At 33.3% G+C, this 17,593-nt stretch overlaps 2 protein-coding genes across 2 annotated transcripts; both read left to right on the top strand.

Moving 5' to 3' along the window:
- The first annotated feature begins 3,837 nt into the window (after positions 1–3,837).
- LOC130817831 (60S ribosomal protein L22-3-like) lies at positions 3,838–8,480 on the top strand. The gene is made up of 3 exons (XM_057683757.1): positions 3,838–3,988; positions 4,081–4,329; positions 7,910–8,480. Exons 2-3 carry the CDS (start codon positions 4,100–4,102, stop codon positions 8,052–8,054), a joined length of 375 nt encoding a protein of 124 aa, XP_057539740.1. The 5' UTR covers positions 3,838–3,988; positions 4,081–4,099; the 3' UTR covers positions 8,055–8,480.
- A 3,597-nt stretch (positions 8,481–12,077) lies between these two features.
- Positions 12,078–15,437, top strand: LOC130817825 (60S ribosomal protein L22-3-like). Its single transcript, XM_057683744.1, has 3 exons — positions 12,078–12,212; positions 12,304–12,552; positions 15,133–15,437. The coding sequence occupies exons 2-3, from the start codon at positions 12,323–12,325 to the stop codon at positions 15,275–15,277; spliced, it is 375 nt and encodes a 124-aa protein (XP_057539727.1). The 5' UTR covers positions 12,078–12,212; positions 12,304–12,322; the 3' UTR covers positions 15,278–15,437.
- Positions 15,438–17,593: the final 2,156 nt, after the last annotated feature.

Below are 17,593 nucleotides of genomic sequence, written 5' to 3'. Positions count from 1 at the left end.
GAATGAATTTAAACATCTTATATGCTCTAAGATTGACATTGACACTACAAGAAGTACTGTTAATGTAAGTTTTAAATACAATATGAGTGGAGAATTTTTAGCTCTTCCGGTTGAGGATGAAGAGGCTATAGATGCAATGTGGGAGTATTCAAAGTCTACCTTTATTCCTTCTTTAGATTTATATGTAAAAGAGGTACCTCTAGGAAATCAAGATGTCAATGTTGTAGAAACAAATGCATTCCTGAATGTAACTTCTTCTACTCCTTCTCATACGCCTTTCCCTATCCAAGAAACCCAAAATCCCATTATGCCATCTTCCTCTTCTCTTTCTAATGAACCCAATCAACTTCAAATTCAAGTCTCAAATGATGATACTTTTAATTTAGAAGATACAAATGAGCCTTGGGATGATGTTAATAGTGAGAGTAATGAATTCGTTGAAGCTCCTTCTGAAGACGATGTGGGTGTTGACGAGGAGGCTCTAGCTAATGACATGACCTTAGGCAACATTCCAACAATCGTTGCTCCTACACCTTATGCACTAGTTCTCCCTCTAGATGAACACGTTGAGGACAACTCTTGGTGGTCTTGGGCATGTGATACAACCTACACCGATGAAGGAGAGTTTCAAAAGGGTATGATGTTTGATAACAAGGATGCCTTGTTGGACGCTATTAGATTGTATTATATTCGTAAGAACGTTGAGTACCGAACTGAGACTTCAAATCAAACCGTGCTCACCTTGAAGTGTAAGAGAGGGTGTGCTTGGAGGCTAAGGGCTAGGAAGAGCTTCTATTCACCTTTATGGGAGATTGTTCCATATAAAGGGAAGCATGGGGGTTATGTATTAAGTACTAAAAATGTGTCAGCTGAAGACATTCATTTGACATCTTCCGTGATTAACAATGTTATTAGAAATTGTGTTGCTGAAGACCCATCAATTAAGGTCTATGTGGTGCGACAAATGGTGAAAGAACAATTTGGTGTCGAAGTGACCTATAAGCGGGCATAGTGTGCTAAACAGCAAGCCCTTCTCTCCATCTATGGGACATGGGAAGATTCTTATCCTCTCTTTCCACGCTTCTTGAAAGCAATGCAAGTTTCTAACCGCGAGACTATAGTTGAGTGATTCTTTAAGGAAGATAATGATGTTGGTGTGTACGTCCGTCCTAGTATTAGAACTTTTCGACGTGTGTTCTGGGCTTTTAAACCTAGTATTGAGAGGTTCAAGTATTGCAAACCCTTTATCGCCATTGACAGAATACACTTGTATGGTAAGTATCACCATACATTATTAACTGCGATTGCTCAAGATGGGAACAAGGGAATCTTCCCGCTTGCCTTTGCTTTCGTAGAGAAAGAATGCATAGCTGTGTGGTCTTGGTTTATGGCGTGTGTTCCTAAGCATGTGATGCATAGTCCAGGTTTATGTGTTATTTTTGACAGACATACGGGCATTCTAGCAACCATGGAGGAACGTGAAGTAGATCGCTGGGCCCCTCATTATTCTCCAGGTAATACTAACTTTACATGTTAACGCATTATTTCTTAAATTGTTCTTATGTTTCGTTTACTTACTTATATCTGTAATTCATAGCTTTGGGCGTGGGAGCACATTCTCATTGGGCAACCGATGAGGACTGTGGAACGTGGTGCATTTGAGTCCCTAATTCTTCCACCCCCACATATGTCGTATGGATCGCGGTGGTTCTTTGATAGACGTACAAGGACCCACACAGGATCTGGCGTGGGGTTCTACCGCGATCAATTCGATCTACTTCAAGCTGACCAGGTAAAGACTTCACTTACTAGTCTTGTAACTATCACATTGCGTAATTTATTAATTACATTTTCACGTGTAGTTTCGATGGGACCCTTACCCCGCTGAGGCATACGCTACATTGCCTCAGCACTCAGGGATATTGTCAGGGGCGTGGAGAGCCTCTGTACCTTTGATATGCTTCGACATAGTCGAAGTGCATCTCCCTGAGCGCGTACTGTGCCAATTTAGGATGGTACAGGGCATCTCGCCGCCTTGTGACACAATGGCGGATCTCCATCACAGCTCACGCAAGGGTCGAGAGCCCAAGAATTGGTTGGAGATCAACTTGCGCCATATAGCTCGTTGGGATCACAGGCTAGAGCTGCTGGCCAAAGGTGCGCCGATCGAGGCTGTAGGAGCACCTACTTCGGCGGATTACATGCCGTGGTTCCTCTCCATCACTCGTCGATGGATGACACCACGAGGTATCATCGCGGCCGCCCAGTACGCTCCCGTAGCACCGACGATGACAAAGTTTTTAAGTATTCTTCAACGTTGATTATTATCCATAAAACTTACATATTATACATTTCATTAATACTTCAAGCTTGATGCAGACACAGGGCATTGCAACTGTCATCAGCTCCACCCAGGAGGAGCCTATACGGGAGATTGCCCAAGGCATACTCCTAGGGACACAGTTTCAACACTTCATTCCAGAAAGTCGCTGTGCCTGACACCACTATGGACGAGCAGGGGTCATCTCCTCATCATGCCGACGTTCATCTTGAGGAGGTATACTTAACGTGCCCTGACTATGGTGCCGGATCCTCACATGGTGCTGGATCATCCCAGTATCAATCACCTCCCCTACCCAAGCGTCATGCGACTGCCTCTTACTATCGTAGGAGGCGTCGTAAACCGTCACAATTAGACAGGGTACAGGAGGAGGATTAGCATTAGTATACTGTTTGTATATATTGAACATTAGTAACATTGTATATATTGAACATTTGTACATATTGAATATTTGTAACATATGGACTTTTGTGTATAATTTGTAATATATATGTAGATGTATATATTTTTATCTTATTATCACATGTTTATTATGAATGAAATGATGTTAATTACTCAGAGTTTTCGGCGATGAATCATTCCGCCAAGAATTAAGTATGAATTTAATCAAAATTAAACAGACAATCATATTCAAATAGGGAAAATGCTCTCGAAAATTCAACACAATTTCATTCTTGTTCAACGAATACATATCAAATTACATAGTTCATCGTTAAGTTAAACCAACGCCACTAACTAAGATTGTTTCTTCAACTTTCTCATAATCCTTTCAGTCTCTTCTTTACTATGTTCCATATCATCTATTTGTCTCTTGAGATTAAATACCTCATCTTTAAGCTCTTATTTTTCTTTTTTAAGCCATTTGGTACCCTTCGGAGCAACCCACCTAAAGTACGTGCATTCGAATCCTTCATCTAAGTAGAAAGGACAAGCAACAAAATCACAGCCAGGATCGACGTCGCTCCAATCTGTATTAATCTCAACTTCATAACCACAATCACAAAGCTCTTCAATAGAATGCTCCTGTGATATCTACGGAACACATATGATATAGTAACATAAGTAAACATTCAAAAATAATATTAACATTTATAAATTGAGAATAATACTAACATAATACTTTATGTTACCTTCAAAATCGATTAACTAGAACAAGAATGATGGAGTTTGAATATAATGAAGTAGGGAAATGATGGAGTTATTTATAGAACATAATAACAACGGCTATTTTCAACTTCATAACATTATTTTTCAATTTTAACGGCTAGTTTAAATCATACAAAAAAGTCAATAAAAGTCAAAATTTTAGTCAAGCTTGAAGTCGACAGCGACATTAAGGTTTAAGTCGCTGTTACTGACAGCGACTTCAGGCTTGACTAAAATTTTAACCACTTTTTTTAATTCGTTGTTAGTAAAAATGAGAATATACTAAGCCTAGCTTTGAAGTCAAAGACATCTGAAAATAAAATTTAAACGAAGTTTTTCAAATTTTCAAAAGCCCATACCTACATGATTTCACAAAGCCCTAAAAACCTCTTCCATGGACATTTTCTCTATATAATATTGTTAACGGTTAACCCTATTAGTCTTTTCATTTCGATTTCTCCAATTCACGCCGGCTCCATTCCCTCACATTCCTCCATTCCAGTAAATCTGTCATTCATCTCATTCGAATTCATTAATGGAGTCGCCAATTCGCACTGGGACACTGAATTTCTTTGCTGTTTTTCTGTTTGCAGATCATAGAAGACTGAGAAGATGTGTCGAGGAGCAGTAGCCGGTGCCAAAGGCAAGAAGAAGGGTGCTTCCTTCACAATCGATTGTACAAAGCCTGTTGAAGATAAAATTATGGACATTGCTTCTCTTGAGAAGTTTTTTCAGGAGAGAATCAAGGTTGGTGGTAAGGCGGGTGCGCTCGGAGATACGGTTACAGTTACTCGTGAGAAGAGCATGATTACTGTTAAATGTGACAGTAATTTCTCCAAGAGGTATATTTTCTTTTTCGTTTATTCTTATCTTGTTGTTCCATTTCTTTGTTGTTGTTGTTGTGGTCTATTTTTAATGCCATTAATTAGGCTTTGTTTAATTTTTATTGAATGGATTGAAAAATTATCAGAGTTTTTAGGTTTTGGTGTTTTTGGAATTTGATGATGTTAGATTCCGGGTAGAGGTGTTCATGGGCGGGTATACCCGCGGGTATTTGCCATAAAATCTACCCGCGGGCAAAAATTTACAAAACCGCGCCCGCATTTGCGGGCATAATTTTTTGTCGCTACCCGCCCATTTTTTAAGCGGGCGGTACCCGCGGGTAGGCGGGTATTTATTACATAAATATCAAAAATATAATTGAAAATATAAAGTTGGGTTACTGGAATCTGGAGGAGTACCGCCGGGAAGCTTTAATGGAGATTGGAGATTGGAGATTGGAGAATGGAGAATGGAATTGGAAATGTGAAGAAATGAAGAGGGCAAGAGGCAAGACGGCGTACCGGAAAAGAGGGCAAGAGGCAAGTGAAATTTTAGGGTTACTGGAAAAGTGAAAGTGAAGTGACATTAAAAGAGGCGCTTAGCCGCTTACTTCCTTTTTATTTTTTTCTTTTTTTTTCTTTTTTGGTTACTTAAAATTTAAAAATTAAATTGATTATTAAATATTTAATATATATTAAAGTAAGCGGGCGGGCGGGTATACCCGCGGGTATTTTTTACGTGTCGCTACCCGCCCAATTAGCTTGGCGGGCTTAAATTTTTTTTAAAAAAAGCTGTCCATGCCCGCCCGTTTTTCGAGCCGGGCAAACCGGGCCTGGCGGGTAGCCCGCCTGTTATGAATGGTAGTATACTAATGTGATTATAAATGATAGTATACTAATGTGTGACTTGAGTGCACATTAAAGGGTTGAATTCATGTGTGTAACTCTTGAGTTGTGGAATCCAAAAGGGTGTAAGAAGGTGAAGAGTATTCATGGGAATTATTGGTGTTAATGAAGATTAAGGTGAAGAGTCTCATGTGTGTGACTCTTGAGATAATGCCTTTTCAAGTTCTTAGAGTTATTTCATAGTATTCATTACCCTAAATTAACTATGTATTTATGTGAGCCATTCATCTTCAAGTACCTAGCACTATAAATAGGGCTCTCATACCCACACTTCAAGTATGCAAAACACATCAAACACAACCCTTAAGCCAAACACATAGCCTATTGTTGTTATCTCTATCTCAATTGTAATTCTTCATATTGAAGTGTTGTTTGTATTCATTTGATATAATATAAACATAAACTACACACCACGGAGGACGTAGCCATCATTGGGTGAACCTCCTTAAATCTTTGTGTCCTTGTTTGTTACTTTGTCAAACTTAATTTTGCTCATTGTTGTTTGTTCTTAACATCGTAAGTATTTGGCGATCGTTTTCACCGCCCATGAACAGCTCTAATTCCGGGTTATTGAAAATGAAGTAAGCGCTTAAGTTCCTGATCGTAGTGTAAAAACAGTCGTTGAAAAGGTTTTTGAAAATAATGAACCGATATATCACACTTTGTAAAGGCGTAAAACATACCACATGTTGGGCTATCATTAGGGATATCTTTTGATTTCAACCGATATTCAAGTGTTATGATAAACCCATCACTCTTGTTATTGCAATTGCGACTTGTACGGCATTTTTTATCCAATGCTCCTGATGGATAGTTTGATTTTTTATTTTTGATTTTTGTTTCTGGTTAAGAAGTTGATGACTATATTTTAAGTGAATTATTATCTGCATTGTAGTGTTGTGGAGATTGTTGTTATATCAGACTGTTAAAATGCAATTTTGTTGACTGAACAAGTATGCAGCTGAACCCCAATGCTTTAGTGGCTCTACCTAGTTTACCATTGTCAGTGACTAACAAAAGCTTGCTTCTCATCTTCACATACCTAAGAGCTAAGAAGTGCACCCGATTCAGCGATTATTGGAGTATTATATAAGCCATTAGTTGTAAATAATTGTTCTGTTCATGGTGAGTTAGTCCTCTGTGGTATGCAAAGTTGTGAAACAAATTTGTTTTATAGACAACCTTTTTGTTAAAATGAAAGGTCTCCTATGTCTTATGAATTTAGTGGAAGTTATAGCTTGTTTGTGCTTGTTATTGAGTTGCAAATTGTGCGATTTATGGTTTGGTTGCTTTGACTGTCTTCAGTATTCTATTGATGTGGGTTGAGGAACTTAAACTTCATTTGACAATGATATTCTTTTGTACTCGCAGTTAATGATCTTTTCAATTTATTTGTAGTGACATGTTGCGAGTGAAAATGTTTTTTTAATAATGTTTAATAGTAAAATCAAAGGGATGAAGCAAGTAGTTTTGCTTGTATAATATGACTCGAAACCTTTTGAATTGTGTTTTTTCCTTGCCATTTTAAGGATTTTGTAGCTTGTAAGTAGGGAACTGACCCGACCCTAATTTTAAGGGTTTGGATTCATCTATTTTTGGACCCTATTGATCTAGGTCGGATCTGGATCCATGACCTTAGGGTTCGGGTCCAGGTCTACACGTTTGAGACCCAGATCCGACCCATTGACCCATTTACATTTTTATAAAAAAAATTATATATTAGCTATCATGTGAATTTAATTGTTTGATTTGAAATTTTATGTTTTTGAACATTACGTGATTTTGAACTTTATCGGTTCATGTAATTTAAAATGTGATCATTATATCTATACCTTAAAAATTAAAGACTTGATAAATATTTCTTTATAACAACTTGAACATTGGAAGACTTCATTTATTTCGCTCAATTAGTATAAAATATTAGAAGATCCTAGTTAATCGAAAATATTTAAACAATATTATGTGAACGGTCGAAAATTGTACTTCATAATATATTTTTACAAAATCTTCAGGAAAAAAATAAAATTGCTCTGGACCCAGATCCAGACCTTTAACATGCCAGACCCTCTTTCGCGTCCAAATTTTTCAGACCCTACAGATTCGAGTCCTGGGTCCAATAAAAAATTAGGGTCTAGATTTGAATCTTGCTATACCTGTCTCGGATTAGACCTATGCTCATCCAATACAATTTTTAATATCTCTAATTATGAAGAATACAAATTTATAAAATTTGATATTAATAATTTTTGCATTGATACGAATCACACAAGATTCCACTTTACTATGTTTTAACTTATAGATTATAATTAATCACAATTGAAGGATGATGAATGAATAGTGCATTATCTTGTAATTCAGCAAGTAATATGGAACCAAGTAATTATATAGGATAGAACACGTATACTTTGTTTTTCATTCTGATGTTTTGTGAAAAACATCTCAATTGATTAATTTACCATGGTTATTTGCAATTTCGAGTTGAGTGACTCTTTGGCCGCGCTGTCTTATATGGATATGAGTTGTCGCCGTCTTTTCCTCCTCAGACCTTGCTTATTGATTTTCTATGAGCGGGATATATTGGGTACGATGATGATGATGATTTGGTATTTTGATGTGATGGACATTTGTTGGCTAAATCACCATTATCATCCATAATTGCAATGAGTTTTATGAACTATGTGTGTATTATTCTCAGGTACTTGAAGTATTTGACCAAAAAATACTTGAAGAAGCATAATGTGCGAGATTGGCTTCGTGTCATTGCGTCTAACAAGGATCGCAACGTATATGAGTTGCGGTATTTTAACATTGGTGAGAATGAAGCTGAGGAAGAAGAGTAGACTTTGGAGATTTTGCCTAGAATTTAACTTCAACAAAGCAACACATCAATTAAAAGACTTGCTGAATTGCGAATATTCTCACTTGTTCATCTTATTTGCTATAACGAATTTATTTACTGTTTTATGTACTTTATTTGTTGGATTTTGTTGGTTTTTTTGAAGTTATGGTTTAATGATTTTAGGATTTTTTAAATTAGATTCTTTTGGTTTAGGGTTTATTATGTTTTTAATATGTTTGATGGATGAGTGAATATACTTTGAAGGGCTGAACTCAACACGAAAATATCAGGAAGGGTTAGGTGTTAAAATATTGAGAAAGAGATGATCGTTAGAGGTCCACACAATTTTCATGGACCATACGACTAGTTATGAATAAAACGGTCTTTGTCCACCACTATATCAACTCGAATTCTTAGATGCATATTTTATTCATCCTACTTTACTTGATATATTTGATTTTTTACGCAATTTAATGTGTTATTTTAATTATTATATATTAAATTATATACATTTAAAAATTATAAAAAGTTAATGTTATAAAAGTATGCGATTAAATGATTCTAATAAAATTTCATTTGACTATATTTTTCTTATACATTAGCTATTATATATAAAATTATACTCCATAAAATAAGGTTAAACGATGAATAATGTTAATAATAATAATAATCATAATATAGTAAGCATTTCAAAACGAAGGAAGTATGTTTTAACATAAAATATTAGATTTGTCATGAAAACTTATATTTTTCATTAATAATTATACTTTTTTTTTTTTTGAAAATTGAGATATGTTAAATTTAAGAGAATTGCAAGAATTATTAAATTCTCATCTAATATGAAATTATTGGAATATAAGTTTGGACTACTTAGCTATAAAGCTCCTGTAATTCAGCTAATTTTACTACTACTATTTAAATGATATTAATTGGTTTTTTAATTGATTTATATCGAATAAAACTGATATTATTAAATTTGATTTTTCTAGCTGTAACTAAATTTTACATATCAAAATTGATTGTATTTGATTTTGACCGACCTTTACTAGCTGAAACTAAAGTTTAATGGTCAAAGTAATTACTATTTTTAAATTTAATGTTTTACAAGAGTCCAATTTAGTTTGAATTAATTTCCATCATTAATAACTATTTTTATTTTGAGTTTTAACGGACACTGGTTTATTTTGAGCGTGTTCGATATAAGTCACAACTGTTTAAATAGTTGTGTGATTTAAGGAGGTTAAAAGACTACTTAATAATAAAATATTATTATTTAATAAAGTACTTTAAAATATTTAGTGATAATTTTGAAGTAGCCTTTTGGTATAAATAGTTGTCTTCAAAACGTTAAATATTGTAACATTTCAAAATCAAAAGCACCGATTTAAAATATTCTTCAACTTATTTCTCAACAAATAATATTTCAACAGTTACCAAATTCCTATATTTACAAGTCAATATTACTTCAACTAAATATATAAGCATTATTGTTGTTAAAGAGACCATCTCTATAGGGCTGACTCCTTATATTTTTTTTTAAATAAAAAATGGAAAACGTAGTGTAAGTGCATGCTTGTTCGGTAGGATTTTAAGATACCTCAAGTAGACATTTAGGATACGTTAAGTGAAGGTTCATAATATGTCAAGTAGGTGTTTTTAACATGTTGAAATTGTCAAGTGTTAGGTGTTGTAGGTGTTTAAATTATTTGTTGTAAGTGTTTAGGTTATGCGCTGTACGTGTTTAGGTTATGCACTGTAGGTGTTTAGGTTATTCACTGTAGTGTTTTTGTTAAGTGATGTAGGTACTTTTGTTATGTGCTAACTGTGCTATAGGTGTTAGTTATTTGTTGTACGTAGTTAGGTTATATGCTGTAGGAGTTTATGTTATGTGTTATAGGTGTTTAAGTTATTTGGTGTATGAGTCTATGTGTGTTCTAGGTGTTTCTATGTCTATTTCAGTATGCAAAAATACTTACTATAACTATATCAAAATGGCTACATCAATTTTTCAAAATGCCTACTTAATTAGGAAACACCACATACTTTAAACCACAAAAATACCTACTATAATTATTTAAAATTTCATTAAAAAATTGTTTAAATGCCTACTTTAGTATGCAAAATAGCTACTAAAATTTTTTAAATGCCTTTTAAAACTAGTTTAAAATAGGAAAAAGTGTCAAAAAGTACCTAATAAAATTATTTTTTTTTCAAAAAAGTACCTAATAAATTTTTTTTTTCCAAAACATACCTAAAAAAAATTTTCTTTTCAAAAGAGTACCAAGTAACGGCTGGGGTTAAGGTTTCCGTTATCTTTTTTGCCCCATCTTTAAAAAGTACCTAATAAAAATTTTTTTTTCCGAAGAGTACCTAATAAAATTTTTTCTTTTTAAAAGAGTACTTAATAAAATTTTTCTTTTCAAAAGAGTTCAAGAACACAACATAATTATCCAATACAAACACAACATCATATATAACTCTTAGAATATCATCTATAAAAAAGTTCACACATCATCCAATACAAACACAACATAAGAGCATCATCCAACATAAATCTAGAGGTTCACACAACTAAAGTTTCATAATTATCCAATACAAACACAAAATATGACAAATGTTTCAAACTTGACTACTTTGGTCTACTACATCATTAACATAGCTGGATTGTTGTTGACTCCCTTGTGTTGGTGTAGACTTGTCCGGCTTCATCCTCCTTGCAACATGTTTAACCCTTCGTTGACCACAATTGGCAGTGAATGAAGTGGCAGCACTGTTAGTTGGAGTTGGAATGGATGTGGTGGTTATTATAGTTGCTGGGTGAACTGATTCGGGGGCTCTGATTGTGGTTTGAGTTGCTGATTCAGGGGCACTGTTAGTTGGATTTGAAATTAAAATTTTTTATTAAGTATGTTTTGGAAAAAAAATTTATTAGGTACTTTTGACACTTGTTCCTTTAAAATATTTACTAAAAGTTGTGTAGTAGGTGTTTTGTGAAATGCGTGCGTGTATTTTAAAAAAAGTTTGGTATACTTTTTTTTTTAAATTAATTAAACTCGAATTTGGGAGCTGTCTCTCAAAAACAGTTCTCTCAAGAGACCTACATATATATAAGACTCATTATTATACAACTGCATCTGATTCCACAGATATTTTACATCGAACATCTCACCCCATGAAATGTGCAAACACAAATTCTTTTGTGAGACGGTCTTACTATAAGACATTTTTCATATATTGGTTGATTAGCCTAACTAATACAATTATAGCATACGAACTCTTTTTTTAAAAATCGTTTCACTGAGAGACGATCTTTCTCAAGAGTAGCTCATGTATGAAATGTTTAGCAGCTAGTGACTTTGGGCTCAAAGAAAAAACATACGTTCGGTCCGTCTCTTTGAGAGACGTCTCTTAGACCCAACCCATTAAATCTTAATGTTTACCTGCTGTATCCTTAACGTCTGTTTACATTATCCTTAATGTCTACATACAATATACTTAATGCCACCGAAAAGGTATTTAAACTGCCTACTTATAATATTCTTAATGCCTACCGAGAAACCTAGACTATTAGCCTAGTTACTCTGTCCTTAATGTTTACTTACAATATCCTTAATACCTACTTACAATATCTTTAATGTCCATCGAGTAAGTACTTTAAGTACTTAAATATTCTAAATGCCTATTTTTAATATTTCTTTTTGGGCCGTCCAATTAAAAATGGTCTCTAAAAAATTTGTTAAAAACATAAACCTGGAAAGGCCCATACCCACATGGCCACATGATTTCACAAACAAAAAAACTTGAACGAGACGGTCTCATTATGAGACTATCAATTTAGGCCAGTCCAATTCGCGCGTATAACAACATTTTAATTTTATGGGCATTTATAAATTTTGACCTTAAAGATATCAATTAATACATTGATTCCTTTAGAATTACAATTGAAAAATGCCAAGAAAATGAAAAAAATGTGCAATTTATTACACACGCAAATTAAATATTGATGGTTTTATTATGAGGTAACTGTTTCACAAAACCCTTAAAACAACCTCCATGGACATTCTTTCTCTATATAATGTTAACAGTTAACCCTATTAATCTTTAATTTTCGATTTCTCCGATTCACGCCGGCTCCAATCCCTCACATTCCTCTATTCCAGTAATTTTTCTTTCATCTCCTTCGCATTGATTAATGGAGTCTCCAATTCGCACCGGATCACTGAATTTCCTTGCTGTTTTTCTGTTTGCAGATCAGAGAAGACAGAGAAGATGTGTCGTGGAGCAGTAGCCGGTGCCAAGGGCAAGGAGAAGGGAGCTTCCTTCACAATCGACTGTACAAAGCCTGTAGAAGATAAAATTATGGACATTGCTTCTCTGGAGAAGTTTTTTCAGGAGAGAATCAAGGTTGGTGGTAAGGCGGGTGCCCTCGGAGATTCTGTTACAGTTACTCGCGAGAAGAGCTTAATTGCTGTTAAATGTGGCAGTAATTTCTCCAAGAGGTATATTTTCTTTTTCGTTTATTCTTATCTTCTTGTTCCATTTCTTTGTTGTTGTTTTGGTCTATTTTATTGATTGATTAGGTTTTGTTTCATTTTATTGAATGGGTTGAAAAATTATCAGGTTTTTAGGTTTTTGGTGTTTTGGGGGTTTGATGATTTTAAATTGTTGATTATTGAAAATGAATTAAGCCCTTAAACTCCTGATGGATTGTTTGATTTTTTTTCTTCTGTTTAAGAAATTGATGTCTATGTTTTATGGGGTGTTTGGTATAAAATGTGGAAGGGAGAACGAAAAGAGAACTCTTAAAGGAGGGGTAAGGGAAATGATAAAGGTTATTGTTGTCAGTTGTTTGGTAATTGTTCCATAACTCCATTATTTCCATCATTGCCTTCAAGTGCTCAACGCAATCTTTTCATAAAAAAATCATCAAAGTGATAAAATGCAGATGAACACAAAAAAAAAATAAAATTATGACAAGCATAGCAAAAACCGTATACTTCATTGTTATAAATTTATAACAACTAAATACAAATAATTACTTCGAAAGCACATAGCAACTCAATTAAATGTAAATTTTTTTTTTAAAAAAAAGATGAGGAATATGAGGTATTATAATAAAACTTTCAATGAGATAATTCAAGTTATTAGAAATCAAAAAATCAAATGTAAAAACAAAATATAAAATAACCAAGAGATTGTTACCGTGAAAATAAATAGGGTAAATTGTTAATAATAAACCAACCTATGCTTGATCCACTAAAAGTAAATCCACCTATTATTTATTTTTTAATAAACCTAACTATTAGGTATATTTGCTAAAAAAACTGATCTATTGTTTATAACAATTTTTAAAATTTTTTGTAAATTAAGAATTAGGAACATACAATAGTTATGTTTATTTTCAGTAATTATACCGAATAGATGGATTTATTTAAAAATAAACAATAGTTGAGTTTATTTTTAGCGGATCGAACATAGTTTAGTTTATTTGTACATTTTCCCCAAAAAAATAAATGAAAGAGATTTGTGTAAAGCAAATTTGGCTGGATTTATGTTTTGATTGAGCTCTATAGTTGAATAAGAAATATTTTTATATTTAAAATTTCAATTGGAAGTTTCATATCTATCCATTTCATAAATCAAAGCATATTTCATATTGGCAATTTTGCATCTAGTTGTAGACAATAAAGTGTGAGATTAATGGATCTTGTTATTTGCTTTTAAAGTGACAAGAATATCGGCAATTAGAGTAAAGAAAGTATTACCACAACTTTGAGAGTGGAAATGATTTGAAGGAATCAATTACCAAAGAAAACGGAAATGGTTACCTAATTATCTTAACAAACGCAAAGTAATGAATTTGCTTATCCGTTTCCCTTATTTGATCCAAAAGAATGCATACCAAACAACACCCTAAGTGGATTATTATGTGAATTTTAGTGTTGTGGAGATTGTTGTTATACCAGACTATTGTATTGGAACTTTGTCGAGTAAACAAGTATGCAGCTGAACCCCAATGCCAAAGTGGCTCCACCTAGTCAAGGGTTTTGCTGTGGATCAATTGTATTTTACCCTTACTAGTTTACCACTAATAGTGACTAACCAAAACTTGTTTCTCAACTTAACATACCTAAGAGCTAAGAAGTGCACATGATTTAATGATTATGTTTATATAAGCTATTAGTAGTAAATAATTGTTCTGTTGATGGTGAGTTAATCATTTGTGGTATGCAAAGTTTTGAAACAAATTTGGTTAATATAAAACCTTTTCATTAAAATGAAAAAGTCTCGTATGTCTTATGAATTTAGTGGAAGTTATAGGTTATTTGTGCTTGCTAATTGAGTTGTAAATTGCAGTGGGTTTTTGAGAGTGCGAGGTAATCGATCGTACAGGGCCTCCTCTTTCTCTCATGTATGAAAAAGATAAAAAAAAGAAATATGTTAAGTTTGTTAATAAAATAACTATTTATTATAAATAAGGTGCAGAATAAAAGTTTTGAATATGGCCCCCGAACTTTTCAAGACGACTGTACTAAATTGTGCGATTTATTGTTTGGTTGCTTTTAGTGTCTTTAGTATTCTATTGATCTAGTTTTGGAACTTAATGTTCATTTGACAATGATATTCTTTTGAACTCGTAGTTATTCATAACTTCAACTCATCTCTTCCTTTAGTGATATGTTGTCTAGTGAAATTGTTACTTTTTATAGCAAAATCAAAGGGATAAAACGAATAATTTTGTTCGTATAATATGATTGAAACCTGTTGAATTGTGTTTTTTCCTTGCCATTTTGAGGTTTCTGTAGCTTGTAGGTGCTTATCTTTTTGTTGAACTTGGTTTGGTGCAATTATAGGACCCAAGGGATTATTTTGAATCCCTTTGCTGTATACTCCATATAGTATGTGTACTTTGTTTCTCATTGTGTTGTTTTGTGAAAAACATTTCAACTGATTAATTTACCATAATTATTTGGTAATTGATGTGATTAAAATTTGTTGGCTAAATCATCATAACCGTAGCCATAGCCATAGCCATAACCACAATGAGTTTTATGAACAATGTGTGTATTTATTCTCAGGTACTTGAAGTATTTAACAAAAAAATACTTGAAGAAGCATAATGTACGAGATTGGCTTCGGGTCATCGCTTCTAACAAGGATCGTAACGTATATGAGTTGCGGTATTTTAACATTGGTGAGAATGAAGCCGAGGAGGAAGAGTAGACTGTTAGAGAAAAGTTTTGAGCCATTTTGGATTTTTTGTAAAAACTTGTCGTTGTGTTTAAATTTTAGAATCTACGTCTTTGACATATTATATCTTTGAAGTTTTTGCTCAGAAATTTTATTAACATTTTTATGAAATAAAAGGATTTGGATCCTCAAATGGTGAGAAAAAAGGTTTAGGAAAACATAGCATAATAATGGAGTTTAAATTTTAAACAAAGCAAGAACACATCAATGGCAGTTGATTTGCGAATAATTTCACTTTATGGTATTTGCTATAACGAATCTATTTATTGTTTTATGTACTTTATTTGTTGCTTCTTGTGAATTAGGGTTTATTGATTTTGGTTTTTTTTTTTTTTTTTTATATTTGTTTAGGGTTTATTATGTTTTTAAATGAATTTGAATCATGAAATTGTGAAGTTAGTTGTTTTGATGGAAGATTTGACATACCTTGAGGAATAGAATTCAAAATGTAGATATAAGAATATAAATTCTTGTGAGAAAAGTTGTAACTATTGAGGAAAAGATGAAAGATAATTGTTGATAATTGTTTAAGATGGTTTGATTATGCACAAATAGGGGTGAAAGTTCGGTGTTTGGTTTGGATTATACACAAATCTAAATCAAATCAAATTAAATTCGGTGTTGAAATTTTTAGTTCAAATCCAAATCATAATTTTTACTATCAAAATTGAACCAAACCGAAGTGAAAATTTCAGTCCAAATCGCACCGAATAGAATCGAACTAGTCTAGTTTGGCTGAATCGATTCCAATAGAAAATTTTCAACAATCGGTCCATTCATTAATCTTTACAACTTAAAGTGTTCATTAAAAATAGGCTAAAACAACTTAAAATGTTCATCAAACATTCAAACAAATTTAAAAGTTCATTATAAAATACAAATTCCATATTACAATTTACAAAATACAAAGTTCATCAATCTTCAATTTCAATGGTGTTGAGATATGTTGAGCCATCATCACCGAGATCTTCCAACACCATTTTACTCAAATCTTGCAAAAAAAAACACAAAAAAAGAATTAATAAACTCAATTTTGTGTATATTACAAAATAATGTAATTTGTAAATAAGTTACCTTCTTCAAGTTGTTCAAGATCTTCCAAAGCTTCTTCAACATTAGGAATAGGGGATGAACGAAGCTAATCTTGAGTACAAATTAAACTCTCCACAACTTTAGGAGTAAGAGAACTCCTAAAAGGATTAACAACCCTTCCACCCGTAGTAAATACACTTTCTGAAGCCACAGTGAAGATCGAGACGGCCAACACATCACGTGCTATTTTTGCCATGGTAGGAAACATAAGACTATTAAACTTCCACCAACTTAAAATATCAAAATTCTCAAAATCCTCTTCAGTATCTTCATCCAAATACTTATCCAACTTAGCCTTTAATTCTCCCTCTTTCTCACACTTTTGTTTCCTATATTTGTTCTTAAAATACTCAATTTTCTTTTGTGCAAACGGAACATTCTCATCCTTAGTAGAAGATGACACTTCTTCCTTATTCGATTCACTTAATGACGAACCTTGATACTTCTCAAACAAAGCATTCAAACTCTCCCTTAATTTCAAAGCAATGACTTTGCTTTCTTTTCTTCATAAATTTCAGTCAACATCCACTCCACATAATCAATCTTATAGCGAGGATCAAATACTACAGCAATTAAAATGACCAAGTTTATTTTTTAGGATCACCCCAATACTTGTCACATTTCTCTTTCATTTTATTAGCCATCATTGACATTTCCAAGTCATCACCAACACTCAACTCTTTCAAAAGTGCAGAAACATTCAGAAGTTCACGAAAAAACAAATTAGCGGTAACATACTTAGATCCAGAAACACGCAAAGTCAACTGATAAAAACTTCCTAAGAATTCAAAAAATCTTTTAACATTCTCCCAATCATCATGTTCAGGCTTGCCTAATTTCTTATCTCTTTCTTTCAACTCAGCCTCATAATGAGGATCCTCCTCTGCATACCTCTCAAATGCAAGTACAAGATTAATAGCGGTACTCAACATCAAAAAGGTAGAATTCCACCTAGTAATCACATCAAGACACATCAATTTTTTGGAACTAATTTTCTCATCTAAAACACATTTTAAAAATTTTTGTAATCTTGCAGGTGACTGCTTACTGAATCTAACAGCTTGCCTTATGCGTTGAATTGAATCACTAACAAGTTTCATTCCATCACCTTCACCAAATTAATTATATGAGCTACACAACGCATATGTAAGAATTGACACTTAAGAACCCCTGTTTTCCAACCGTTTATCTTTTTTT

Source organism: Amaranthus tricolor, chromosome 1, assembly GCF_026212465.1.
Source record: "Amaranthus tricolor cultivar Red isolate AtriRed21 chromosome 1, ASM2621246v1, whole genome shotgun sequence".
Lineage (NCBI taxonomy): Eukaryota > Viridiplantae > Streptophyta > Magnoliopsida > Caryophyllales > Amaranthaceae > Amaranthus > Amaranthus tricolor.
This window is presented reverse-complemented; position numbering and strand designations above follow the sequence as displayed.

What these genes read in the sequence shown, in the direction of transcription:
- LOC130817831 (XM_057683757.1), top strand. Translation starts at nt 4,100, where the DNA reads ATGTGTCGAGGAGCAGTAGCCGGTGCCAAAGGCAAGAAGAAGGGTGCT. An exon ending in GACAGTAATTTCTCCAAGAG is followed by an intron (nt 4,330 to 7,909) that starts GTATATTTTCTT and finishes TATTATTCTCAG; the next exon opens with GTACTTGAAGTATTTGACCA.
- LOC130817825 (XM_057683744.1), top strand. Translation starts at nt 12,323, where the DNA reads ATGTGTCGTGGAGCAGTAGCCGGTGCCAAGGGCAAGGAGAAGGGAGCT. An exon ending in GGCAGTAATTTCTCCAAGAG is followed by an intron (nt 12,553 to 15,132) that starts GTATATTTTCTT and finishes ATTTATTCTCAG; the next exon opens with GTACTTGAAGTATTTAACAA.